Below are 27,233 nucleotides of genomic sequence, written 5' to 3' on the forward strand. Positions count from 1 at the left end.
ATGATGACTTAAATTTTTTTACACTGCCTTAACTTTATTAACTTCAAGCACACCTAGTAAAACTTAGGTAAGAATTTATTAAAAATAGTCTTTATAAAGTTGTTTTATTCATGTTTGCAATATTACAATTTCATAGCTATGTGTGCTTTAGTTTGCCTTTTTAAACCTTTGTACCTCTAATGCTCAAATGGGTAGTTTATTATATAATAAAAAAAATGTATTGTCACAAATAAAAAGAAAATCATGCATAACTTTGCACAGTTCAGCTGTAACTTGATGGTTATGAATTTCCACACTGACACACACACTCGTATCACAAACTTTGATGAAGTTTCAATACAGAGTATACCACATTCACTATTAATATTTCACATAATATACAAGCACAATAAAATTACAAAATATACTGGATGCTATATGTAGGGGTATACTACTGTAATTATACACTGACTGAATAACCTAAAAGCTAAATTTGATTCATAAATGTGCTTTATCTTTTCTCACAGAACAAGAACCTTATAGTGGACACACAAGACAAAGTCAAGCTACTGTAAGTACATCACTAATTAACTATTTAATTAATTTTATTTGTTTATAAAAAAAAATTCATATAACAATACAAGATTTTCTTTATTATTTTTTTAATTGTTCAGTATACAGAAAAACATAAGAAAGTGAGAGACATTCAGAGATAAGTAAATATTATAAAATGGCTGGTTTCAGAGAACACTTTTTTCCCAGAAGTCCGTGGGGCTCTTTTCATTACCTGAAATGTTACCCTTATGGACAGCAGATGCTCTCCCCTGTTGCTTGTGCTCACCTGTAACAAAAGCATATAAGTGGACACTGAATAAAATTATAAATATTGCAAGATTTTCATGGTTTAAATTTGATTGTTGTGTATTTTGTACTTTGTCAATTATTACTTACACCCTGTACAAAAGTCATTTCCAAAAAGTTTAAAAACAAAATGAAACTCATATTGAACGTACTCATAATTGTTATTTTTTCCATGACTAATTTGAATACCAATATGAATTCACTTGAAGGCCATATATTGAATAATATTGGAAATGACTAACATATAGTCAGATAACTAAACATAGCGGTTTAAATTCACACAGTCAGGTTCAATAAAAGTTTGGACTTTTTAATTAAACTGTGCACTTACCTAGTAAAGAGTGTTTAATCAGAGAAAGTCAGGTTATGTAAGACTGGTGTGAATATCAATTGTTACTCAGAACAGGTACCCTATTATCACATTGCACCAGATAGCTAAAAGTATGTAGGTAGATAATTTACAAGTACCTTACCGTAATGGAAAGCTTTTGTGGTAGTACTGAAAATTACAAGGTTCAAAATAGTTTATGGTCAGATAATGACATGAATAACATTTTGCATTTCTTAAAAAATGATACATTTAAAAGCTAAATGTTACATTGTTCAAACTGAGCATTAATGTCAAACAAGGCAAAACAACAGAGCTTATATTTGGAGAGATTTAGCTGTCATCTGTTGGGGTCCTATAAAAGAAAAATCAGTAAATTTTAAAGTAAATCTGTAAATTCTTATACACAAGAACTTTACTGTTCCACTTGCAATACCCAAACTAACTTGTTAAAGAAATAACAGCTCGACAATGTATAACCTTAATAGTCACAATGGCAGTTGGTGTTTTATTCGATTATGTGTCTCTCATACATTAATTTTCATTCTCAATGTCTTTCATTTAGCTGCAACATCTAAGCAGACAAACATTCTTAATTTTTGTTATCTTGTGTTGCCAGGTCGAGAGCGTGCCTGCCTCGCGTGAGTGAGTGCGTGTGCGCGCGTTCTGCGCGGGGCCTGTCGGTACTGTAGCAGCACAGAATGGTTTGTGAGTTATAACGGGGGTGCAGGCCGTACTGTGCTGCGGCAACAACGACAGGACAGACGCGCACTTCACATCAGACGGGTGAGAAAGAGAGAGAGAGAGAGGAAGGGCAATGTAGGCAAAAACAACAGCATCTATGTGTGACTGCAAGTCTCGTGAACTTGGCCGTGTGGCTGCCTGGCTGTAGCAGCACGTAAATATTGGAGTCAAAGCACTAGCGAATCCTCCAGTATTGACCGTGCTGCTGGAGTCAGGCGGGCCGTTTACCGTCCGCAGGGGTCTCTGTCCTATGGGAACCTTTACCTCTCCATAAAAAGTACTAACTAACTATACTGTGCAAATGTCAATGTGTGCGTTTGATGCTTTCATTTTCTAGCTCGAAACCGATTATATGATACTTGATATAAGATATACAGTTATTAATCTGCTTTGGCCCAGGTCCCCTTGTATAATTTGTTTACATGTAAGAGTATATTTGATATTGTTGATGATTTGATGCGCAAAAAATGTAATAAGAGGAAAATAAAATTAAAACCGTATAAACCACCGTATCAAGCCTGATTAATTGTACGTCGCACGCACAATTTGTAGGTCATGTCAAATGCATGATAAACAAATCATCATTAGCAAACGTCAGTGGGGTTAGATCTGAATTGTTCATGCGATTTTTGTGCACTAGATTTTTGTGCTCAAACCTCAGTATTAAAAATGTACATTTGACTATCATTAGACAAAAACAATTATAATGGTTGGTAGTCAAGTGTTTGCTATCACTACTTTGACATCATCAGTAATAATAAAACCTTCATTTGAATAACCCAGCATCGCCATCTTCTGGGAATGTGCACATGACTTGGACTTTCACATAGCCCCATCACTTCTTTTTGGGAGAATATGTTCGGAGGAGGGATGCTCCTGACAAAATCCTTTTTAACATTTGGTGCTTTTAGGTGTTTGTTTTGATTCTTGTCTTTCTTTTCCTCTGTAAAGATCCTCTGTAAACCATTCACACTTATATTTCTCCGCTCTACGGAAAACATCCTTTAAAATCGTACTCGCCATCAAACCAACAACATTTAGAGACATTTTCGTTCATCTGGATTCACATCTGTCACATATGTGTGGTACACATGTCTGTCAAAGAAAAAGGCCAATGTGTTGGGGGAAATGCTTTTTTGCAGGGCATTACAACGATACTGATTTCATCAAGAGACACATTAATTTAGTTTAATTTTATTTTAGACTAGTTTTCTGGTTTGACCTTAAAACATTTCTTGAATGCCACTGAAAACTTAATAAATGGCAAGTCTCTTGGAGGGCGATTGTCGCACACTTGAAGATAATTCGTCGTATTTTGGCTCTTATGGTAAACATATTGTGCTTCGAATCGTCCTTTGGTTAAGCTGGATAAGGAGGATATTAAAGAAACCCTGATTATCTTGCCGCAAGTCCGGGAACCTGGACTGCTGATTGTAGTTGTTCCTGCTAAAAAATAAAATTTGACTACATGAATTTCACCTTGCGCAAGGATTCTGTAACGCTAACAAAGAATTGTCTACCTCTCAGGTACCCCAAATTGAAAAAATTGTCAAAGCCGATCTTCCCATCAACTATGTAAGCGTACACAATTCATGACAATCTGTATATTTTTATAAGGTTAACAATTTAGTGATAAATATTGCATTACATGGTTTAAACACAGACACCTATTCCATTTTTATGTATTTATTTACATTATATTTAAGCATTTAGCAGATGCTTTTATCTAAAGCGACTTACAAAGATAAGAAAAAAAGTGATTTGTCATAAGGAGGCAATAATAGAAGAGGTGCTATACTACTTAATTTGCTTTATTTATACTCTAAACTTTCTTAAATCTGTCGGTATATGTTTACTATATAATAACTGCACACAAAAAATGCGTCATAATAACTTTATGACAAAGTTGCATGGATTGTTGATTAAAAAAACAACAGAAGGGCACGGATCTCTTTTTAATTTTCCTCAACTGCAGGTAAATATCCTGTTTTGATTGTAAAATTCATCGGAAGTGTAAGTTCCAGCGAAAGTCCAGCAAAAAGGTGGTAAAAAAAAGGTATTGGAGTGAAGCTGCGCACGGATTGAAGACACGGGCACAACTTTCATTAAGTTCATTTTTTCAACATTAATGAATAATTGTTTGCCTGTAATTTGTTCACTTTTATGTTTTAGGTTGTTTATTTATTGTAATAGATTTTTTTACATTAACTAACTACTATAAAAATGAATTCAAAGTGACTTAAAACTGTAACCGAAACGAGATGCCCTATTTTGACAGGTGATATCTCTTATATATATTATAAAATATATTACAAAAGCAGGAACATTCTAAATCAATGAAATTGTCTACATTATATCTGCTGTCAAAACACGCAGTGAATCAAAATGAGAGAAAATGGAGCAGAAACGACGTCACTTTCTATTGCTCCTACGTCACTCACTTCGAACGTCACTGTTTCTCAGCCGATAGCAACTTTTTAGGCTGAACAAACTACTATATCTTACATACTGTACTTCTTAATATACCACTCAACATTTCTGGAGTAAAAATGAGTAGTGCGCACAAAAACCTGAATAACATTTTGCTTTGTGAATGAGCTATTCTTGGCAGGTAAACCGACATCCTTCCTTGAGTGGAGCGTGACAGCTGAGCTACGCGCAGGTTTATGGGGAAATTTGATTGGACGGTACTGAAAACAACGGTTTTGTTATTCTTCAAAACATGACACACTCACTTCATTACGATCAAGTTCATTTTGAACATTTTTACGTCAAACGTTTACGAAATTATACGATTTAACAACATAACATGTGTGGCATCACCTGCTAGAATTACTCTGTGGGAAATCCCTTATTTGAAGTTTTTAAGTATAGCTATTCTCACTACCAAGTACCAATGCATCTTAATGTTTTCTGATTAACTATGCCAAAAAAACTATTTTATAAACAAGTGTAACTAATCAGAAAGAATTGAAAGGTCGACAGGGATATCATGATGAAATAGTCTGCCTACTTTACCTTCTTTCGCTCCATTTAGCTTCGACAGCTGCTTACCAATTATCCCAAAGGACACAGACGTGATGTTAGTCAAAATAAACAGTTTCGGCATTAATGCAATAATCCCATAAAAGTAGGATGTTTGGAAAAGCAGTTCCACCGCATAGCTGCGAACGCATCACGCGCTCTTTTATTGGACAGAAACCGCGCGCGCCAGTTACCAGGGCGCTCCGCAAACACAGTCATGGCGGTTGTTGCTGTGCAGATTTCATTACAGTCGAACTTTAGAAAACAACGAACAAAAGTTAATAACCTTGTCAGGCAATAATGAAAGTGACACACACGAGTTTAAATGAATTAAGTTTTTGCTGTCGTGGCATATAAATACACGACATTACAAAGTAGAATTGTATTTTCGTTTTTGTAAGCAGTCGGTCAGATATAGAAGGTCCCTTGCTTTCTGAGCGGCGATGTTGTTGCTATGCAAAACTTCAAAGCTGTGACTGAGCTCAGGTTTGAAGCTTTTAAGGTCACATCATTTCTGATCTGATCTCAGATTTGCGCACGCACACCGATAATTGTAACGTTACACGCCATAAAGTTTATCATGTCAGCCCCGTTACCTCATTCCAACTGCCCTTTGTATTATCTGCCCTTTGACAAATGCAAATGAGTGCTAACATGCTGACTTACACCATCAACAAAGCTACAATGACTTGATTATTAAATTACATCATAATAACTCGCGTAGTAATAATTGCTTGTCTATTAAAAGTTTGTATATTAATAGCGCTCCTTATATTGGCCACTAGAGGTCACCGTTGATCGTAGGAAACACCGCTGGTTTACTCCGGCTGCGTCATATCCGCTTTCCAAATGTCTGAAAGGAGTAATCATGACCTCCGTGGATTACGAGTACAAATAACAACATAAACTAGCGCATTCATATAATTTCACACTAAGGTTATTATTGTTAGAGGAAGACCATTATGTCGTCTTTGTTTTCGTGCTGCTTTGACTGCTGTGGAGACAGCAACAGCGGCCACGTAACACTAAAGGAAATGCCCACGGTTCAGCTGGACACTCATTGCATGGGTAAGTGTTGGGAACTGATATTACTGTATATCAAAGACACATTACATGTGAAGAAAATGATTTTTATGATAAAAGATGAAAATTGTAGATTTTAAGTAATTAAGCACCCTTACGCGTCGTTGACTTGATTTGACGGACCGATTTGACAATACACGAACTCAATAACAGACCAGTGAGCCTGAACCGGAGTGAACTTCCGGTCTGTATTTATTCATCGGTCTGGTTAGTGGCTAAACCGATCTCTGAAACAAATACCTTTTCTAAAGGTTTGCTAAAGACGAGGAGAGATGGCGAGCATGGATCAGGTTTGGCAGCCAGGACTCTTGTTATTGATTCTATGTGGAAGTCAACCGGAAGTTGCGTTTAGTCCACAAAAGCGGTTAATGTTGTTGCTGCTGACACGGTCTATAGATGAATTAGACTAATAGTAATAGTTTGTAAATGTAATCTTAAGCCATTAGGGTTTTAGTACACATCTTTAACCTGGAGCTTTGAGACACATAATCATCAACTTTTGCCTATTTCAGGTACTGATGTTGTGATTGTAAAGAGTGGTAGACGCATATGTGGAACTGGTGGTTGCGTCGCGAATGCTCCTCTCCATCAAAACAAAAGCTACTTTGAGTTTAAGATTCAATCCACTGGTAAGAACTTGACTTAAAGGAATTGATCCTTTAATAATATTAGTTATGACTGCAGTGAACTTTGTCTCTTGTAGGTGTCTGGGGTGTTGGAGTGGCGACTCAGAAAGCAAATCTAAACCAGATCCCCTTGGGGAGAGACATGCACAGCCTTGTGCTTAGGCAGGACGGCACTGTGTACCACAACAATGAAGAAAAGAACCGATTACCTGCTAACAGCTTACCACAGGAAGGAGACGTTGTGGGTGTTAACAGCAGTCGTCTTTCAGTGTCAAAATAATGTGAGATGTGGACTGTGATACAATTTGGGGTTTGCTGGCTACTGCACCAAATGTGCTTAAAGGGATAGTTAACCTCAAAATAAAAATCCTGTCATCAATTACTCGCTCTCGTGTTGTCCTAAACCTGAATACGTTTCTTTATTCTGTTGAACACAAAAGAAGATATTTTGAAAAATTATAGATACCACACAGTTGACGGTACACATTGACTTTCATAGCATTTGGCTTTCCTACTATGGAAGTCAATAGGTACAATCAACTGTGTGCTAACCATTATTTATCGAAATAGTTTCTTTTGTGTTAAAAAATGTGTGTGTGTGTGTGTGTGTGTGTGTGTATATTTATTTTTTTATTTTTTTTATTATAATTGTTCATATTGTCTATTGCCTGTAACAGTAAACCTATGTTAATATGAGCATGAATATTTAGGGTTATTGGGTTTTTGTTATGAAAGATGCCATATGCCATGTAAATAATACACAATTTCTTAGTGGTCATTCATTTTGAGTGTAACACATGCATCTAATTTTCTGCCGTGTTTTGTGTGTGCATAGGGTGTTACGTATGACCATGTGGAACTGAATTTGTACTTAAATGGGAAGAATATGAACTGTCCAGCATCAGGCATCAGAGGAACTGTTTATCCTGTAGTTTATGGTAAGTGTTGTGGGATATTTCTTCAAATGTACAACCAACAACAATAGTAGAACCACAGACAAAAAAATATAATAGTCCTCCTAGCACTGAAACTCGTCCTATATACTTCACAGTTACGTGCAAGTATCTTAAAGGAGCCCTTCCTCTGTCGTTTTTATTGTTTTATACTGTTGTCTGAGGTCTAATCATGATGTTTTACATCCAAAAACATCAAAAGCAATACGTAATAGATCATTTCTCAAACCAGCCTCAAAAGCAGGGTACAAAATGGCCTGTTTCGAGGGGCCGGCCGCAGTGACGACTTGAAAGTAAACGCCCACTGCTATGATTGGATAACAGTTTTTTTCGTAGTCAAACTAACTTTCAATACTCATTTAATCTCATGTGTAATCAGTTTACTGTTAAGTGAGTGTCTTAAGACACACTGTCTTTCTTACACACACACGTTTTATCATAAACTCTTTCGACACACACACACACACACACACACGTGTCTTTTAAACCCTTTCGACGCGTGTGTAACATGAATTTGCGTGAATTCACGTCCCTCGGAAGAGAAGTCACCAGCCGCCACTGACAGTGACACATAGTACTGAAGTGTTTTACTCGCATAAGCTGCGCCATTCTGTCCAGATCCAATATTGATGGAGTAGCATTGCTTTTTAATCGCAGTCTTTCTTCAAATCCAGCGTTCTTCTGAACATCCAAACACGAAGCAAATTTTATGCTTTCCTCGTTTGATTGGAATGATGTCTCTCAACAAAAACAATGGCCTGAATACGGTACGTTTGACATTTAGCCATCCTTGCTGTGACTTGTTGAAAACTCACTGAACTACACGTATTAAGTGGGCGCGGTCTCAAGTTGGAGAGCTCATGAATAGTAATGAGCTCGATCAATTCCACGTCACACTGAGCAGCTTTTCTAACTGAGCTGATTTCTCCGCTTATTTCATTTCATTGGCTAGAGCTGACAGAGGAGGTAGAAGTTCATTTTCACATTCACTACGCAACACAAACACATATGGACCTAACACAAAAAATACAAGTAAAAACGGTTTAATGTTGAAGTGCCCCTTTAAAATATGCACATTTTACTAAGCAGTCCTTCCAGAAAAATGGGAAGTTTTTTTATGATTGTTGCGGGCAAAAATCCTTGATCTTTTTTTGGGGGGGCCATTTTTGCCTTTTATTGATAGTAAGTATAATATATGGAGAGGCGACAGGAAAGTACAGGGTGAAGAGAGGGCTATGGGATCAGCAAAGAACCTCGAGCCGGGATTCGAACTCGGGTCGCCGTAAGTGTGTCTGCACCATATGTCGGAGCACTGTCCACTACTACACCATCAGCTCCGACACTTTTTTTTTTTTAAATAAAAAATGCTATGTAATGCGGGATATTTATGCAATTTTATGTGATGAAATTACGGGAACTTGCAAAAACAGCGTTTGTACAAAAAAGTGATTCCCCAAAAACCTTGTTCTCACTAGGCTACTACCTTAATGTAAAGAGTCATTTTTACTTCCTATGATAAGCAAGCATACTGCAGAAAGTGCTGTGAATATAAAATCATGCAAGCTATGCATATTTTGCGCATGGAAATCTGCAATTTATGCGTTGAAGTGCGGCATATTTGAAAAATTGCGGCCCCCACATAATGATGCAGACTTTGGCTGATGCATTGAATCATGCAATCGCATAATTGCATTTTTCTGAAGGGGCTGATTAAGATGCACTAGATATTAGACGTAAATAAGATGTTAGAATCAACTGTTCTTATGTCTTTAGACTCTTAATTTTGATTAAAAACATTGAGATCAAACAGAATAGTTTTCTCGGACAGGGCTTATCTTTTGTAAGGTATGTTAATAAAAAAGTTAAAATAAAATGTGGATTTTCCCTTCATAATAAAAACCTTCATTTAAAAAGAGCATGTTGTGTTTACTTGTGTTATCTTTGATTAATATTTAAATTTATTTCATGATCTAAAACATTAAAGTGTGACTAACATGCAAAAAATAAAAAATATGGAAGGGGGACAACACTTTTTCACACCACTGTAAATGTCCTTATATATAATTAAGGCCTAGATTAATCTAAACCCTGTCTGGGAAACTGACCCAATGAGATTGTTTTATATTCAAAGCTCATAGACAGTTCCTGATTTTAAATCACATTCTTAGGCAATGTAATATTTTTGTACAGAATTTGTTCTTGTGCACATTTAAACTTATGTCTGCATTTGTCTTCTTCCTCACAGTGGATGATAGTGCAATTTTGGATTGTCAGTTCGGTGATTTCTACCATCCTCCTCCACATGGCTTTCAAAAGATTCTTTTTGAGCAACAGATCTTCTAAAGTTCATGACATGCTGTTGATACACTAAATATGTGTACTCCATGGTCGGGATTTGAAGTGCTTTGGTTACACTGACATCTTATTATTGTATGGCTCAGACAACGTGGCATGTTTAAAGTAATTTTATCTATGATTTTCACCAGTAAAACTGACGCAGACCACCACTGTTCGGATAATAAAAACGTCGTCTCTGATTTTCCAGGTGAACTCCAAGTGTACAATATCATATCAGAATATACGTGAGTGGTTTGGACTTGATCTTACACTGTACATTTGCTGACATATTAACAGTGTAGGCCTACTGTTGTGAACAGATGTGGATTTAATACAAGTTATAATGGCGTAACGAATACCAGCTGACAACAAGGACGCTGTTTTATGCATTTCAACTGAACAAGTGATGCCGATTCTGACTCTAAATAGTCTAAACTGTCAAAGCTTTTCATTTTAATTATTTGTATGTATGTTGATACACTTACTGTAACAAAGTACTCAAAGTACCACACTACCTGCCCTACTGCCCACACATATTTATCATAAAGTGTTTGTTTTACATAAAAAACATGTGAGTCACTTTTGTTATGCGTTTTACCTTAAATCAAAGTAACAGTGTGCACAGCATTTATTTAATGAAAATTTGAGACCTACAACAGAAATTTTAATGGAAATTTAAGGGTTATTTACTTGATATGTAATATTTAAAGGGATTGGTCAAATAACATTTGAGCTTAATTTATAAATTGTACACTTTGTTTTTCAATATGTAAATCAATGCTATAAAATAAATGGTTACAATAATATTCATTGTTATTTTTGTATGGTCAAAATTGGCTGTCTATGTCCCTGTAGGCAATAAATATTTTGTTTTTGTCCTTTGTGCAATACTGCGTCATTTTTACCCATTGTATTACCTTAATTTAAAGGGGTCATGGCATGAAAATCTGACTTTTTCCATGTTTAGGTGCTATGATTGGGTCCCCAGTGCTTCTATCAACCTAGAAAATGTTAAAAAGATCAACCCAGTAACTTAGTTTTGGTAAACCATTCTCTACAAGCACATGAAAAAATTGGTCGTTGAAATTTGGCTCTCCTTATGATATCATAAGGAGCTCTAATTATAATAATACTTCCCCTTAATCTGCACTATCCAATCACAGCACTGCCATTTAGTGCAGAGAAAAAGAGAGAGAGAAAAAAATTCACAGCACAATTGAGTTTCAATTGCAACCAACCGCTCATTTGCATTTAAAGCAACACTAAAGAGTTTTTGCTCTTTGCTCCCCCTACAGGTTAGAAGCGGAATTGTCCATTACCACTGTCGTAAATACTGCAGCTGGCTCTGATTGGATTGTAGGTCTGCCGTAAAGCAAGTTTTTGTAGTTTTCACTCGAACTACAGGACTGCGACCCGACGGTTGGAAACTTCTTTAGTGCGGTTTTGGCCGATAGAGGGCTGTAAAGTGAATATGAAAGTGCCGTTCACTCTGTTTCGAGTGGATGAACCACTGAAACTTTTTTGGAAATGTTATTTTAAGGTAAAAAAAAAACTCTTTAGTGTTGCTTTAAAAGGACACACCCAAAACCGCACTTTTGTACACACACCTACAAAGTGGCAATTTTAACATACTATAATAAATTATTTATATGGTATTTTGATCTAAAACCACATATGTGCTCTGGGGAGACCAAAGATTTATTTGACATCTTAAAAAAGTCTTGTGCCATGGACCCTTTAGCACTAAAACACTGAGCTGCGTGGTGACGTACATTCCCGTACGTCACATTTGCAGTTTCTCAATCCGAAGGCTGCAGCCTGCGCAGGTCGCATATGCACGCTGCATACGTCATCAAGCCTGGTTTATTTAAGTTAACTGGGCATTATATTCCCAAGACATAAGCATATTACAACAATTTACGATTAACTAAGAATAATAGTCAACTTTATTATTGTTCATATTCTAAAATAAGATAGTCTTGATGACGTATGCAGCCTACAAAGCGACGTAGGCTGCAGCCTTCATTGAGAACGGCCGCAGATTTACGGTTGTAGCTAGAAGGGATACAGCTACGCCGATAATCTCGTGAAATCTCGCCGGATGAGCGCTGTTTTCATCCTAATCCGACTGCCAAACCTAACCCTAAACCCAACATTTGATGGAATGTAGGCTGTAGCTGTATCCTATCTAGACAGAACCGCTGTTTTCATCCTAATCCCAACTATAAAACACAACCTCTCGCGAGATTTGGCCGTAGATGTATCCCTCTAGCCAGAATCCAGATTAATTTACTGAACATCAAGCCAACTTTACAATTTCATAGGAGTGTGAAAGTACTTTTAATTAAAACATGCACACAGAAACTATCCAAGAAGTAACGTTAAACTGAAATAAGACCAGTTGTTTATACAGTGTTCAAAAGTAGTTTTTATTTTGTTACTATAGATACCTGTGTAATAAAGATACTGAGTGTAACTCCTCCCTCTCTTCTCCCGTCTCGTCTGCTCCGTACCGCCCCGGTTCTCAGTACACACACACACCGTCTAGCCCCCACCCCCTTCTCCTCCCTGAGCGGAGCTCCGAACGTCGGTCGGGACTACAGACACACACACACAGCCATGGCCGAAAACGCCGGCTTGGAAAACCATCGTATTAAGAGCTTCAAAAACAAGGGGCGAGATGTGGAGGTAGGTCCTTCAGAGACATTTGACTTTCTGTTTTCATTCAGACGGGTTCGTTCTCGTGTCTACCCGGTTTTGATGCGTTTGTAAGGTCGGATCGAAGCGGGTGTTTGTGAATCCAGCAGAAGTAGCATCATGCGGGGCGGGCGCGGCCTACGCGAAGGCCTCCTTAAACAAATTTCCCCTCAATGTTCACCAGCTTATCGCCTCTTAAACGCGACTCGAAGATGTTTAAATGCATTATTTGACAATTTACGTGAAGAGGAGTTTTATTATTAGCTCGGTTCGGGTTTATTTTCTATTTATTTCACGCTGGGCCAAGAACATGTAGCTATATCGTGCTAGCATGTATGCTAACAGGTTAGCAGGCGACAGATTCCTCGTCTACCCTTCAGTTTATACGTATTCCTTTTTTAGGTCCAGCTTAAATGTTTATGCTTTAAAGATCACCTTCATGTAAGCAGTGTGAAATACAAGGTGTGATGTTGGACATATGCGACAGGGACAGGTGTATAACACCGGCGTTAGCAAGCTACTAACCAGTCATATCAAATCTGACCTCTTTATCGCTTGATCAGTTACACCAGTTTAACACAACATGTTATATCTGAATTTAACGAACCTGTTCACTGACCAGAACACTTTGTAAGGTTATGTTTAAGTTGATGAGTTGTAATGTGAAAATGTCAGCTGCTTAAAACCGTTTAGCTCTGAAACGAAACGTTCCCATACGTATTGGCCACTGGTTGGTTAGTTAACATCTAAACTGGATGTTAACTTCAAAGTTGAAATAAACCAAATACGCTAAAAGTGAGAAGTACTCTCGAGTGAGAATCACCAAATGTTAGTGTGCTGCGTCAATACGACCTAGAAAGACTAAGAAAGGGGTAAGAAGATGGATTACATAACCATGCCACAAGGTTGAACATCTGTAACCAAATACAAGCAGAACCATAGCAGTTGTCTATAACGAGGATTCAGATGTTATGTTTAACCCAGGCGACATGCCTTCAAAGTGCCTTTCAAATCTCACTGATGCTTATATAGTAGTGCACATCTGAGGTACTAAAATCACACTTATGATGAACCATTGTTTGAATATCCTTTTGCAGCTAGACATCATTATCATCATCTGCCGTGGTCTCGTCCACGTAGCCCCCAAGGCCTACTTTAAGATAAATGGTGTGAAGTGACTGAGACGGCAGGGTACTAGTGTGACTCAGCCTTCATACACGCATGACACTGGATGCAGGCAGCAAAGCAGTCGCCGTTATGCAGCTATTCCAAGAATTTGCAAAGCCGATTCGGATTTCCCATGTCGCATTCCTAAGAGCAAGGGGCTTGTGCTTGGTGGCTCAGCTGACTCGTGTTGGCTCATTAGCTGGTAGATTTAGCTCTTGTCATGTATTGTAGCTCATACATGGGGATTGACCCATGTATCGGTGTTTTGCATTGATAACTGGTTATGATCAATGTGAAATTTTCAGCACTGTCACACAGCGTTCTCACAGAATGAGAGAGTTTGCAATGTTAAACTATTTGCATATGCAGTTTAGGATTGCAAAGACTTTTTTGGATCACATAAAGTACTTCCTGCTGTTTTGCATGTTCCAGATGTTTTCCACTAGGGGTGCAAGAAAATATCGATATTAACAGGTGCTGTCAGTGTCTCACGAATGGGACACCCGAGTTTACTTTGCATGTAAATTTTAATTTTTTACAAAAAACTATATTTAGTTGGAAAAGGTCTAATGCTGCGTTTACACCAACTGCGTTTCAGGCGTCAACAGTGTTTCCTCTAGGATTTTTTTCAGCTGTGGCGGCAGGGGGCGCCCATGATGATTATAAATGTACATAATTTTTTTTAAAGTAGAATATAGGCTACAGTAAACTAACATGTATGTTTTATCATTTTCATGCTGTCATTTACTTTTCCTCATATTTATAGCATATTGCTTTTCTATGTTAGATCTAAAATGTATTTTCTTAAAAAACGTTACATAGCTACGTACGTAGTTCGGATATTTCATTGTAGTTTTAATGTAGTGTGCATTGCAAGTTGTGCTCGTGTTTAGCGTTACAGAGCTGTTGCAAACTCACGCACAGTCCTGTTTGATAATCCGCACCACTGTGATTGACCGAACATCCATCAGCAGCAATTTTATTTCACACCCGGTCCGGACCATTTAACATAAAGACCCCGAGCCGGTCACACCGCAAATCGCGCAGTTGAATAGAAACCTTTAACGGTCTTCAGACAGATCTTAAACACAAAGCACGGGGCCATTTAAAAACGAGTCGAATTTTGGTCTTGGATGTTAGACCCGCATTTTACTCTTGTCTATTGAGTCCCGACCTGCATCTACAACACAAATGACACGCGAATAGTCTATTATTACACCCGTTAGATCAAATCCCGCGGGTACCCCGACCCTGCTGTTTCGTCTGAAAACAGATAAAACAGTCTCACCGTCTGCCTCAAGTTTCTATTACCAACGTTCTTCTCTTCCACGGGAATAATGTAAGTTTCCTTACAAACAGATTCGACTATTAATGTCTTGCAGTCGCATATAAGTAGTATTCAGTATTTAGCCTTTTGTTTTTGGACAAATATCATATCATTGTGAAACTTTGTGAGTGTTGATCTAAAGCACAGAAGATTGATTGACAGCTGAGCGGTCAGCAGCGCGCTACTGCGCTTATAGCCTATATTCTGAATAACTAATGACCAGATAAGTTGATAATATGACTGAGTACAGTGATTCCAAATGAATGTCCAAAAAAACTCGTAATATGTTAAATCGAAAGTTTAATCATGTCTTTTCTCGCAGCCCTTCGCTGCGTCCGCGTTGAACATCAAATGCGTGATGACCTTGCACCTTAAAGGAACACGCCCACATTTTGGGAATTTAGCTTATTCACCGTATCCCCCAGAGTTAGATAAGTCCATACATACCTCTCTCATCTCCGTGCGTGCTGTAACTCTGTCTGACGCAGCCCCCGCTAGCTTAGCTTAGCACAAAGACTGGAAATGCATGGCTCCAGCTAGTATACTGCTCCCAATAAGTGACAAAATAACGCGATCATTTTCCTATTTATGTGTTGTGATTTGTATAGTCAAACCGTGTACAAATAACAAGGTGATATGAGACACAGCGATCTTTTAACAGTATACATACTGAGAACTATATTCTCTGAAGACGAAGCACTGCCGCATGGGCGGAGTGATCTGCTCGCAGCACACGAGAAGCCCCTGGTGAGGAGCAGAGAATTCGGTCAGAGTTGTGCAAATCACTCCGCCCATGCGGCAGTGCTTCGTCTTCTGAGAATATAGTTCTCAGTATGTATACTGTTAAAAGATCGCTGTGTCTCATATCACCTTGTTATTTGTACACGGTTTGACTATACAAATCACAACACATAAATAGGAAAATGATCGCGTTATTTTGTCACTTATTGGGAGCAGTATACTAGCTGGAGCCATGCATTTCCAGTCTTTGTGCTAAGCTAAGCTAGCGGGGGCTGCGTCAGACAGAGTTACAGCACGCACGGAGATGAGAGAGGTATGTATGGACTTATCTAACTCTGGGGGATACGGTGAATAAGCTAAATTCCCAAAATGTGGGCGTGTTCCTTTAAATTACCCTAAATTTATAGTCATAAAGATAAAAGTAAAACAATATTCGAAACTTCAAATTATGTATTTTTATTTGTGTAAACTCACAATAAGGAGAAAACTTTGTGCTTATTTAAAATCATTAAAAACATGACGTGCTTTCTGCTGCTTTGGTCAGCGCGTCACAAAAAAAAACAGAAACTCAAATACTTTTTTATTCGTTTTGTCAATTTAATTATTATTTAAGTGTAACATATTTCGTATAGGCTTATTTATTTTATTATTATTTCTCAAAACAGAGACGTAGCCTAATCATGTTGATTTAAATCTATTTGTTCATTAAACTAAACCCATGGAAGAAATTATGATACTTTAGGAGATTTATTTATAAATGAGTTAACAACGCGAATCCAGAAAGGAATTTATTTCTAAGACAGCCAGTCTGGCAGAGCGGACATTTATGTAGCTTTTTTTGCGAGCTGCCGCCGTGGGTTTTGTCTAGAAGGGATACAGCAAATGCCGAAAAGTTAATGATTAGATTTGGAGGTAGGATTATTAGGATGAAAACAGCGGCTCTGGCTAAATGAGATACAAATACATCCTACAATCGTGTGAAATTTTGTGTTTAGAGTTGGATTTGGTTGAAGGATTAGGATAAAACAGTGCTCATCCAGCGAGAATTCGTTTGCTGTATCCCTTCTATCCACAACCGCAGGCGTGGCGGGGATGTTTTAGGCATGGCGGGCCGCCACGGTTGAATGTATATAGCGGAAACACTGCGTCAAAATTGCGTCCACCACGTCTAGTTTGCCGCTTGGACATTTTGAATACATTCGCGCGTCTAGAGCGAAGTAGACACGTGGAAAAAGCAACATTTGACGCGTGTCAGAGGCGAAATCCGCTTCTTGTGGGAGGGGCAAGTGCTATGCTGTCTGTTTGCAAGATGGCTGATGTTGATCTATGTTTTGAGATACAAATGCTATAAATGTAGTATTTTGTGACAGAAGATGACAACATGCAAAATATAACGTGACTTCTTACCTTTTGTGTTGATAATATAACGATCGCGAATCGAATCCAGTCTGTTTCAGATGTGTGAATAATCCATGAAAGTCCAATAAAAGACATCCAATGAGCATTTTTGTCCACAAATTCGTATAATCCGTGAAATATAGATATGTAGTCTGTTGTTTACATCAGATTTCGCATGAACGTCTTATCGCCTACAATCTGAGGACTATTTGCGTCGTAACACACTGTATATGAGATCACATTTTAGGTTTAAATACGCGATAAAACTCTGTTTTTAAAAGTAGGCGGGAGTATAATCCATAATATTCAAATAGCGCAGTTATTTCCGTGAGACATGATAACAGCATAGAGCATGGGTCTTCAACCGGGGGTCCGCGGCCCCCAGGGGGTCCGCGATGCAACTGCAGGGGGTCCGCCAAATGATGTTTCACCACAAGCTATTTTCTAAAAACATAAAATATATGTACAAAAATGTTACATGTCCCCTTTAAGTTGTGCACGTGCGTGGCCGCGAAGGCGCGCGTTCAGTTTAACAAGCGGACCAAAATAAAATATCTGAAGATTATAAATGTACACTCAGGAAGCAGCAGTAGCGACAGAAAAGGCATCATAAAACAGGTAAATCTTATAGGCACGTGTGTCTTTCTTTCAGAAAGTATTTTAGAATCAGTGCGACATTGTCTCATCTAAGTTATATTTCTGAACTTGGACGGCTGTTTCACGCGGTTCAGATTTAAAGCGCTAATTCAAAAGGCAAATGACGCCAGCCCGCGTCTGCATTATAAACTTTGACAAAACTATCGCTCGATTTTAAAAATGAATGAAACGCGCGCCGTGATGGTGCTTTGTGCAAGATTCATAGTCAGGTTGAAATCCGCCTCTCAAAAAGTTGCCCCAAAGAGATGCGCGCGGACTCAATGCATGTTTTCTCCTGAGTCTGATATGAAGCTATGCAGAAAATAAATCTGCGTTACACAAACTCATGACAATGACGATACACGAGAAAGGCAACAAACCTCTGAATTATAAAGTAGCTTAACCTCTATGCCCACCAGAATAGAGAGTCTCTTTGTGCCATTCACCATGATCAGTCATCTTTATAAACTGAAAGCCCAGGTTCAGGTAAATTCACAGTAAAATGAAAATCTATTACACTGAAAATACCTTAAAATAATATTATATTATTATTATTATATTCATATTATTATTATTATTATTATATTCATATAAAAACTAAATCTACTCTAACAAAAAAAAGTATGCATGTACAAAAACAGCATAATAGTGCCAATGTACTGTCTTAATATAGTATGGCTGTGTAACAATATGGTTTGTTTCTATTTATAAAACAGTTCCAGTCCTTGATTCTGATTGGTCAATAGTTGTACTTTACTCCACTTTGCGTTGTGCCTAATACGAAAAGGCAGCCTCTCGTACCTTACTGATTACTTAAATATATCAGTTTTACACAGTTAGTATCAGGGGGTCCCTGCTCCATGCCTCTCTAATCTAAGGGGTCCCCAACCCAAAAAAGGTTGAAGACCCCTGGCATAGAGGGATCAGGGATATCAGCGAAGTGACTGCTCTGTGCTCTCTCTAGCTACCTGGTGGGTGGAAACCTGCGAGTGGGGTGGTGGGCGGGAAAATTCTAACGGAATGTGACGAAACGGCTAGTTACGTCACTTCGGAGCTGAGCTTGAAATCGTGCAATCTGAGACTCAAGGCAGAGGACATTCAGAAACCTGTATCTCACTCAAAATAGCATGGATGGATTTTTTTCCAAGTTTGTATGCGTGTGGAAGCATCAGAGACACAAAATAACACCCCAAAACTCAGAAATAGTGAGTTTTTCATAATATGGGCACTTTAAAGGTGTACATCATCTTTTCACCCCCCACTCAAAAAGGGCTGCACCATTTAAGGTGTTAAACGTTGACAGGAAGTACTAGCATTGGGGCGCACCACAAATTTATTTGCTAATGTTAAAATACGGTGGTGTACGCTCAATGACAGCTTTCCTAAAATAGGAAATATTCCAAAATACAGTAATGCAACACATTGCATCGCAACCCCCTGCATCGCTAGTTTCTTGCCGAAAGTTTTGACTAAAGCATGTGTGAGTGTCTTGTATTACTTTTATATATTTGGGAGACTTGTTTATCTAAAGATACTTAAGTTTGTTCAAGGTGTACATGTTAGTGTTGTGTGTTCTTTTGGATTTAAACCCCCAATGTTACGTTGCTGGTGCCATGCTCATCTCACCAGTTGAGATACGAGGACTTTCTGTATTTTTAGTAGTCTCTTTTTCTTTATTGATGCTTAATATAGTGATCGTTCTATATAAAGAGCAATAGAACGAGTCAAGCCTGGTGTCTGGTGCTACTGGATATTCGTGGCTGTTAATTGTGGTCGGGCTATTTATTAGCACGTCGTGGACATAACGGGAATAAGACCATGCTGGCAACAAGACAAGCACATGCACACAAACTGTGTCATTATGTTGGTCTTAAGAGTGCCAAGCTGTCATGTCAGTGGCGAAGCATCGGCCCACTGACTGTTGGAGTTTTTCCTCTGAGCCTCGTTCTCCTGTCGTTCCAGGTTTTATGCACATGGCTTGTTTTTATATACTTGGCTAATGAATTGTAGGAATTCATGTTAAAAAGAAAATGCCTTATTAAGTTTTGAGTAGTGATGCCAATTTATGATCAAATGAAAAGCATCAATATATCGACAGTGGCATGAAAAATAACAACAGGTATTTTTTGGATCAAGGCACTGGATTGTATAATGTCTGTTGGATAACCCAAGAACATCCTCTCTTTTGCTGCCCTTCATGGCCTTTGGGTTGCATAAGGCACTGTGTGCACTTGCTGTAACATGAACTAGGATGCCCAGTCATAAGATCAAATCTGATCCGTTCCACCGTCCCCACCACACGGCTTTTGGAATTTCCATATCACTGGCTGCCAATATTTTTATGGGGCTTCCTTCCCCATATTCTCTTGAGGTTGAGGTTTTGGGCACATATCATGCCCATTTTTACAAAATGTAATGAAAGTCTCAGGTGTGCCTGTGAAGTTTAGCTTAAAATACCCCACAGATCATTTGTAACAGCATGTCCAAAATGCCCCTATTTGGGTGGGAGTCAATGGTCGTGGGCGGGGCTTTGTTTTTGTGATGTCACATTAACAGAAGAATCAAAAACGCATGAGGCTGCTTTGGCATAATGTGAATTTGAAACGAAGGAAATTGTGGATTGTTTTCATTGTAGCGTTGTTGTGTTCACACATTGCCAACACGCATTTATATCCAAACACTTTGTAAAAATGGATTTTGCATAATATGTGCCCTTTAAGGCCCCATATTTAAAGGGGTCATATTATAAAAAAGTGACTTTTTCCATGTTTAAGTGCTATAATTGGGTCCCTTTCTATCAACCTAGAAAATGTGAAAAAGATCAACCCAGTAACTAAGTTTTGGTAAACCATTCTCTTGAAACATGTGAAAAAGTAGGTCATTGAAATTTAGCTACCCTTGTGATGTCAGAAGGGGTAATACCGCCCCTTAATCTGCACTTTCCAACTACGGCACTGTCATTTAGTGCAGAGATCAGCTTATTTTTGCATTTAAAGCGTCATGAAACACTAACCAACAATTTTTTTAGATGTTTAAGGAGTCTCTTAAATGTCTTGGGATGCAGGCTCGGCTTGTCTGCTTGTGTCTGGTTTGCCATCAACTACTATTTTGCTCGGGAAAGCTTTAAGAGGCAGGTGGACTTTGACCTTGCTCATGAAGGCAGTGTGCGTCTAGGCAAGCATGCGGTACCATGTCCAGAGGACTTTTCCTTATCTTCAAACACGCTATTATTTTTTAAAATACATCAGTTTTACTTAACCTTTGTTTTAATGAAATATTATATTCAGTTGAATTATTTCTGCAATACTGCTATTCCTAGTAAACCTAATATTTGTTTTACTAGATTGCCCATTATATAATGTGCCCCGCCCACTTCTCGCCTTTCTTCTAACAGCGTTCACGCCCATTTAAGTTGCATTTTTCAAAAATATAGACAGGTAGACTGAAGCTAAAACAGCGGGGTTTTATGACCCTTTAAAAGGAAACACCCAAAATGCTATAATAAATGATCTATATGGTATTTTGAGCTAAAACTTCACATATGCACTCTGGGGATACTAAAGATTTATTTGACATCTTTAAAAGTCTTGTGAAATGTAAGTGGGGGAGACCTACTAGGATAGCCTGAAAATGCGATTGTCTGAATTGAATCTTGGAATGCATGAATGAGCGTCAGCTGGGATTGACCATCACCATGGTTACCAAGATTGGTTGCCTCTTTATGTTGGAGTAACTAGATTTCGGTTGCCAGCTCATTCGTTGTTTAAGACTGTCATCGTTACATTCTCAGAACAAATCACAGCTTGTTCTGTCTTCCAAAAAAGTTTGAAGTTTGTTACTGCTCACTTTTCTGCTTAACAATGAACTCATCCTGCACAAACTGATGCCATAAAATAATTAAATGCCAAATAGTGACCACTTACACTTCTCTTGCCTTATTGTGGCTTTGAGTTGTGCGCTCAAGTATATTGCACTGTTCATATGAGGAAAGCACTAACCAAAAAATTTCTTTTTTTCTTGTTTCAGACGATGCGAAGACATCGTAATGAAGTGACTGTAGAACTGAGAAAGGTAAGTGAGTTTACTTAATGTGCAGTCTATGAATAATTTTATTTGGGAATTGTTCGCTTCATAAAGCCGCAGAGAGCTCCATAACATTCCACTATAAAGCAATATACACGACTCGTCTGAGACAGGAAATGAAACACGCTTGAGGATTCACATCTTAATGTTTTACATTCCTAAAAGACAGTGTGGGGACATTACTTACATGAGGAGAATCATCACTGGGGGTTTAAAAGATTGAGAATCGATATGGTTGTATTTAGTACTGCATTACAAGGCTCCTATTAGTTTCTCAGTCTTATTTAGGAGATACAACATAACAGTGCTGCTATTTAACATAACAGTTAATAATAACCTGGAACCATTGCAGAAATATGTGCCAAATATGTGCAAAACATTACAGCATAGTAAAAAAATACACACATGTATTGTTATAGTAAGTATTATAATAAATTATTACGTTTGTGCCGTACTCTCACATCAGAAAAAAATATAGCGTCATAAGGACTAAAAGATGTTAAATTTCAAAGTCAGTCCAATTCCCATCTATAACCCATCTTGTGATGATACTATTAATGTCAAATACTATTACTATACTATTACTATACGATACTATTACTATCAAAAGGGTTTGCGGTCAAATGTTGTCTATGAGATGAGGAGATGTGTGTGGGCATCGCTGTAAGAAATAAAGGAGCATCTGTAGCTTAAATATGGCCTCAGTGCCGAGCTCTCTGGAGTCTGCATTACTGTAGACTTAAGCAGGTGGTGAAAGATGGCATGCCAGCTTTCATGGATGCTTTGCTCTCGCCTTAGGATTTAAAATTATCTTCTAAATTTTGGGTAAGACACGCATACGGAGTATATACGCTATGCTGCGTGGAACAAGGCGTTTTACTCTGGATGTAGTGAAAACATAACCAATTTTGTAAATCCCCAGGAATGTTGTAGAGGAATGTTTAAAGGAATATTTCACTTTTATTAAAAAATCTTCATTTCTTTTTTGTTCAGTCGAGAAGAAATTAAGTTTTTTGGTGAAAACATTCCAGGATTTTTCTCAATTTAATACACTTTATTGGAACTCAAAAGTTTACAGTTTAAATGCAGTTTAAAATTGCAGTTTTAACACAGCTTCAAAGGGCTCTAAACGATCCCAAATGAGGCTTAAGGGTCTTATCTACTCAACTGATTTCCACAATTTTCACAAACAACTAATTTAAGTAGTAGAGAAATTTACAGGCCGATTGAAAAGATTTATAGGCCGTTGCCGATAATAAAAAAATCCAAATATTGGCCGATATATTGGCCTAAGACTAAGCCTACTGCTTTTTGCCTACTATATAGTATAGCCCCAGTCTTTGAAAATCCACCAAATATTTCAGTCTTTTTTTGTATTTTTTTTCTCCATTTAAGCATCCTACAAAATTAATTTCACATTCTGTGAAAAATAACCTTGATATCTTTAATATTCAGGGTTCCCACAGGTCCTTGAAATCCTTGAAAGTTTATGAATCTGGGGGGGAAAATTCAAGGCCCTGGGAAGTTTTTGAAAATATACATAGATAGATACAGGTCATTGAAAGTGCTTGAATCAATTTTATGCAAGAAGTTTTCTGGAAAACAAATCCATATAATTCCCTGTGTAGTGTAGGATAATATTATAAAATTCTGGACTTTTTAAGCACACGTGCTAAACTGTTAACTTTAAATGCTTATATCTTCTGCATGCGAATGTTGATTAATACCAAAATGCTTTTTTGCATAGTTGTGTTTGATACATGAAAACGTCTCGAGTTACGCATGTAACTGTTGTTTCCTGAGAAGGGAATGAGACGCTGCGTCTTCCTTGCCATACTTCCTGCGCCCCTGTATCGCCGTCTTTGGCAATATTAGATAGCCATATACTTCCTGGCTCCCGCGTCACCCTTTCTTTGTAGTTAAGCCTCACCATTGGTTGAATTTGATATACACATTCAGATGCACTTACCCCTGGAGGCGTCCCCAAAGTGTCCCTCAAAAGGGAACTGTAACAATGTATCTTAAACGGTAACAGGATGTAACCTTGCTCTCACTTGAAATGTGTCCCCACATTAAGTCCTTGAATTTGAGAGTATTGAACATGGAAAGTCCTTGAAAGGTCCTTGAATTTGAAGTTAACTAAGGTGTGGGAACCCTGAATATTAACCGATCGAGTTCATGTCAAAGATTGAAATCAATTAAAGCAATAATTGAAATCAAACATCTAATAAATCGATTATAGCCTATAGTGTGTACATAAGAATTAAACATACAGAATGTAAAAATGTTTGGTCTAAGTATGCATTCATGAGTAGGCTACATGAGAAAAACAAAAACCATAAATATAATTGCTATGGCCTGTTATTGAAGCCTTCTTGTGAGTTGGTCTCCTCTCACCTGGTGAGTCGTTACTGTTGGAGATCTGATTTGCACTCGCAGTATTTAGGTCACACCATTAATGGTCACGGGGCCGCTGGCTGGCTGCACCCCAGCAAGTGGGTTTCCCTCATCAGAAATCATTCCCTTCTTTCTTTCCTACTTGCTATAAACGCAGTCTTGAACTATTTGCATTTTATGGGTCTCAAATCTATAAAACGCTACAAATCCCTTCTTGATAAAGCAGCATGTCGTCTTCAGAAGCAAAGCTACCCGCAGCCACTACAAAGTCTCTGAAAATCAGGACAAATGGGGATAGCAGCATGCTTTGTTTCACAGTGTGAGTGGGCAGAAATCTGCTGGTCCAGATTTGATTTGGAGTAAGAGTTTAGTACTGCGCCACTGATGTTGTTGATTCGTTCAGTCCTGGGTTGGGTGACACAGCATGTCCTGTCCATATTAGGCTGTTACAAATCAGACCAAAAAAATCTGATTGTTGCTGTGTTTGTGTATGCGAGACATTCCACTTGCATTCCTGTATGTACTAACATTTGGGGTGCGTATTGCTTACCCTCAGTTCAAAATCCTTCTTGTTTATGTATGCGGTCTTACAAGTTTTTTTCTGTTTGGTGTTGGGAGATTATTAAGTGAAGTTATGTGAGTTTTTTTTATATCGATAAACATCAGCAAAAGTATTGTTTTTAAAGAGTTGGGTCATGGGAAATCAGTTTCCTTTGGTCTGTTGAAATAGAGGTTCAGCATAGTGTTAAAAACATACAGCAATTTTTGGAAATGAAATGCAAAAAGATGGCATTTGTTAAAATTAAACTGCAGAATTGGCTCGCTCTAGGTGTCTTACATCTGAAATGTTATGAAACATAACAATTTACGTCTTGAGGACGATTAATACTTCTGCGTATGAAAGAAGAAGCAGCAGCTTGTTGTGTACGTTGTTGGAAAACCATCCGCAGTGACGGAGGTAAATAGACAGCAACTTTTTTTGCTGCTTGAGTTGATAAATATTGCTGCTTAACTTGGTCCATCTTTGTTTATACTTCACAAGCGGAAATGTGTACGAGAAAAGATGACACAGGGTTTTGTTTTTACCTGAGGAAGGGGTTCTAGCAGACCGATCACATCGCTTGCGGTCGCATTGTAACATTTTTGGAGGTGCGCAGCAGGCTGCACCGTAGTACAAAAAACCTTTACCAAATGCGTTTAAGGCAGTTGCAGGCACTTTTTTTGAATGAGCGGCCAACGTCATACGTGTTTTTGTCTAATATCGAATGAGGGGAAAGGCGGGCCTTTTGTTGTTGTGACGGAAGTTAACTGTACGTTCAGTCCGCCCGGTCAAGGACACTTGTCAAAAAGTACGGGGAAGCTTGTTGACGCTTGGCCGCTCTGAAGTCTCTTTTATCTGAACTAATGTTTTTTGGTAGGAACGAAAGTTTACATCGTATGTTTCTCCAGAATCAGCCAGCAAAGAACCTCTAGGCTATATTCCGATTGGTTGCTGGCGTTTTGCCCGCTGAACCGCGTCATAGCTCATTAGCATAAAGTTGAGCTTCTTTCAACTTTCTGATTGACGCTCTGGCCGCCCAAACCCGACGCCGATGGATTTGCAGCTGAGAGAAGCCAGCTTCAATTGTAATTGAATGAATTCTGTTAACTTTGGAAGCTCAAGTCTGCGGCGGTGTGAACGTACAGTAACAGTTGCTTGGAACAACCGGACTGCAGGCACTCACTGTCTCTTGTGTGTTTGTGTACCTGTCGCTCTCGCCCAAGATCAGAGCAAGAGTCCTCTTTTTAAAGTTTCTGCTAATATGACAGTTAACCCCAAAAGAGCGCTCACGCTTCAAAGGACAGCTGCCTTACGGTACATTCACACGGGGCGTAAGTGTTAACGCTTAACGGAAGGCTTGTCTGCTCCGGTCTTCCATAAACATAATTGGCTGGCTCTGCCTAGATTATTTGCATAAGGTGGTCTGATTGGCTGACGCATGCATTGCCGCTTGAAAAGTTGAGAAATGTTCAACTTCTGCCACGAGCAACGGCACTGACGCAACGCAGACGGATCCACAATTCAGTTTGCCAATGCTTGACGTCACCCATTAAAGGTGAATGGGAAGCATTAACGCTCAAGCTTTGTTTATGCTCGCGCTTTGGTCCGCAACGCCAGCCTCCGCGGATTGCGCGCGTGTCTCACCAAATGAACGAGGCGTTTATAGTTGACGCGCTCGCTGTTGCACTATTTTTGGAACCGCCAGGGGGCTACGCGAGCAATAAAGTCAAACACAAAGAAGAGGATAGAAGTCGTCCGCTGGAACAACCCTGGTCCTCGTCCAGTGGTTCATTCAATACAAATATAAGCCAAACATTATGAATCATGTAAAGGAATTAGTGTTTTAAACTGCAAAGTTTCCATACTTTACTTCCAGAGTGTCAGATAAATATATACATTGTTTTGCTTGGATTGATCAAAGAGATACGTCACATGCTTGCCTGCTCAGACAGAATCGCCTCGAGTTCGGTCATTTTCGAATGCTGAGCCGCGTGCAAAGTTAAAAAAAATGCCATGCACACCTCTATGCGAAACGGGGTCTCGTGCATCCAACGCGCACGACCGCCAACTCCGCGTTGACGTAATTTTTGCCACGCGCCCGTAACATAGCATAAACATACCTTTACGCCCCGTGTAAATGCACCTTTAGTGGTTGCCTAGCAATATAAAAAGCAGCGCCTTGTGTTTCCTAGCAATTTAAACGCGTTTTGTGTGATTTGCCCCTAAATGTTCATCAAATTTACAAGATGTTCCTTGACAATTTAAGCAGCAAATATATGTAAAACTCGCATTACAAATTTGTAAAATCTCT

General features: G+C 38.5%; 2 protein-coding genes and 1 long non-coding RNA gene across 4 annotated transcripts in view; 2 read left to right on the plus strand and 1 right to left on the minus strand.

Annotated features, from left to right (window-relative positions):
• Positions 1-624: 624 nt before the first annotated feature.
• LOC141359075 (uncharacterized) lies at positions 625-5,054 on the minus strand. The gene is made up of 2 exons (XR_012365635.1): positions 4,931-5,054; positions 625-1,523 (listed from the first exon to the last, which is right to left on the minus strand). It is a non-coding gene; the product is annotated as an uncharacterized lncRNA (long non-coding RNA).
• A 559-nt stretch (positions 5,055-5,613) lies between these two features.
• Positions 5,614-10,823, plus strand: spryd7a (SPRY domain containing 7a). The gene is made up of 5 exons (XM_073861251.1): positions 5,614-6,004; positions 6,532-6,648; positions 6,723-6,888; positions 7,480-7,583; positions 9,844-10,823. The coding sequence occupies exons 1-5, from the start codon at positions 5,899-5,901 to the stop codon at positions 9,939-9,941; spliced, it is 591 nt and encodes a 196-aa protein (XP_073717352.1). The 5' UTR covers positions 5,614-5,898; the 3' UTR covers positions 9,942-10,823.
• Positions 10,824-12,455: 1,632 nt separating this feature from the next.
• The window catches only part of kpna3 (karyopherin alpha 3 (importin alpha 4)), a 28,545-nt gene continuing 13,767 nt past the window's right edge, over positions 12,456-27,233 (plus strand). For both annotated transcript variants that reach the window (XM_073861252.1, XM_073861254.1), the window contains exons 1-2: positions 12,456-12,623; positions 21,928-21,972. In XM_073861252.1, coding sequence (XP_073717353.1) covers positions 12,555-12,623; positions 21,928-21,972 — 114 coding nt within the window. In that variant the 5' untranslated portion in view covers positions 12,456-12,554. The remainder of the gene's footprint in view (positions 12,624-21,927; positions 21,973-27,233) is intronic.

Source organism: Misgurnus anguillicaudatus, chromosome 3 (assembly GCF_027580225.2).
Source record: "Misgurnus anguillicaudatus chromosome 3, ASM2758022v2, whole genome shotgun sequence".
Lineage (NCBI taxonomy): Eukaryota > Metazoa > Chordata > Actinopteri > Cypriniformes > Cobitidae > Misgurnus > Misgurnus anguillicaudatus.

Excerpts from the sequence above, each read along its gene's own strand:
- spryd7a (XM_073861251.1), top strand. The coding sequence starts at position 5,899 with ATGTCGTCTTTGTTTTCGTGCTGCTTTGACTGCTGTGGAGACAGCAAC. Across the intron at positions 6,649-6,722 it reads GTTTAAGATTCAATCCACTG|GTGTCTGGGGTGTTGGAGTG; the intron begins GTAAGAACTTGA and ends TGTCTCTTGTAG. Across the intron at positions 6,889-7,479 it reads CCACAGGAAGGAGACGTTGT|GGGTGTTACGTATGACCATG; the intron begins GGGTGTTAACAG and ends TGTGTGTGCATA.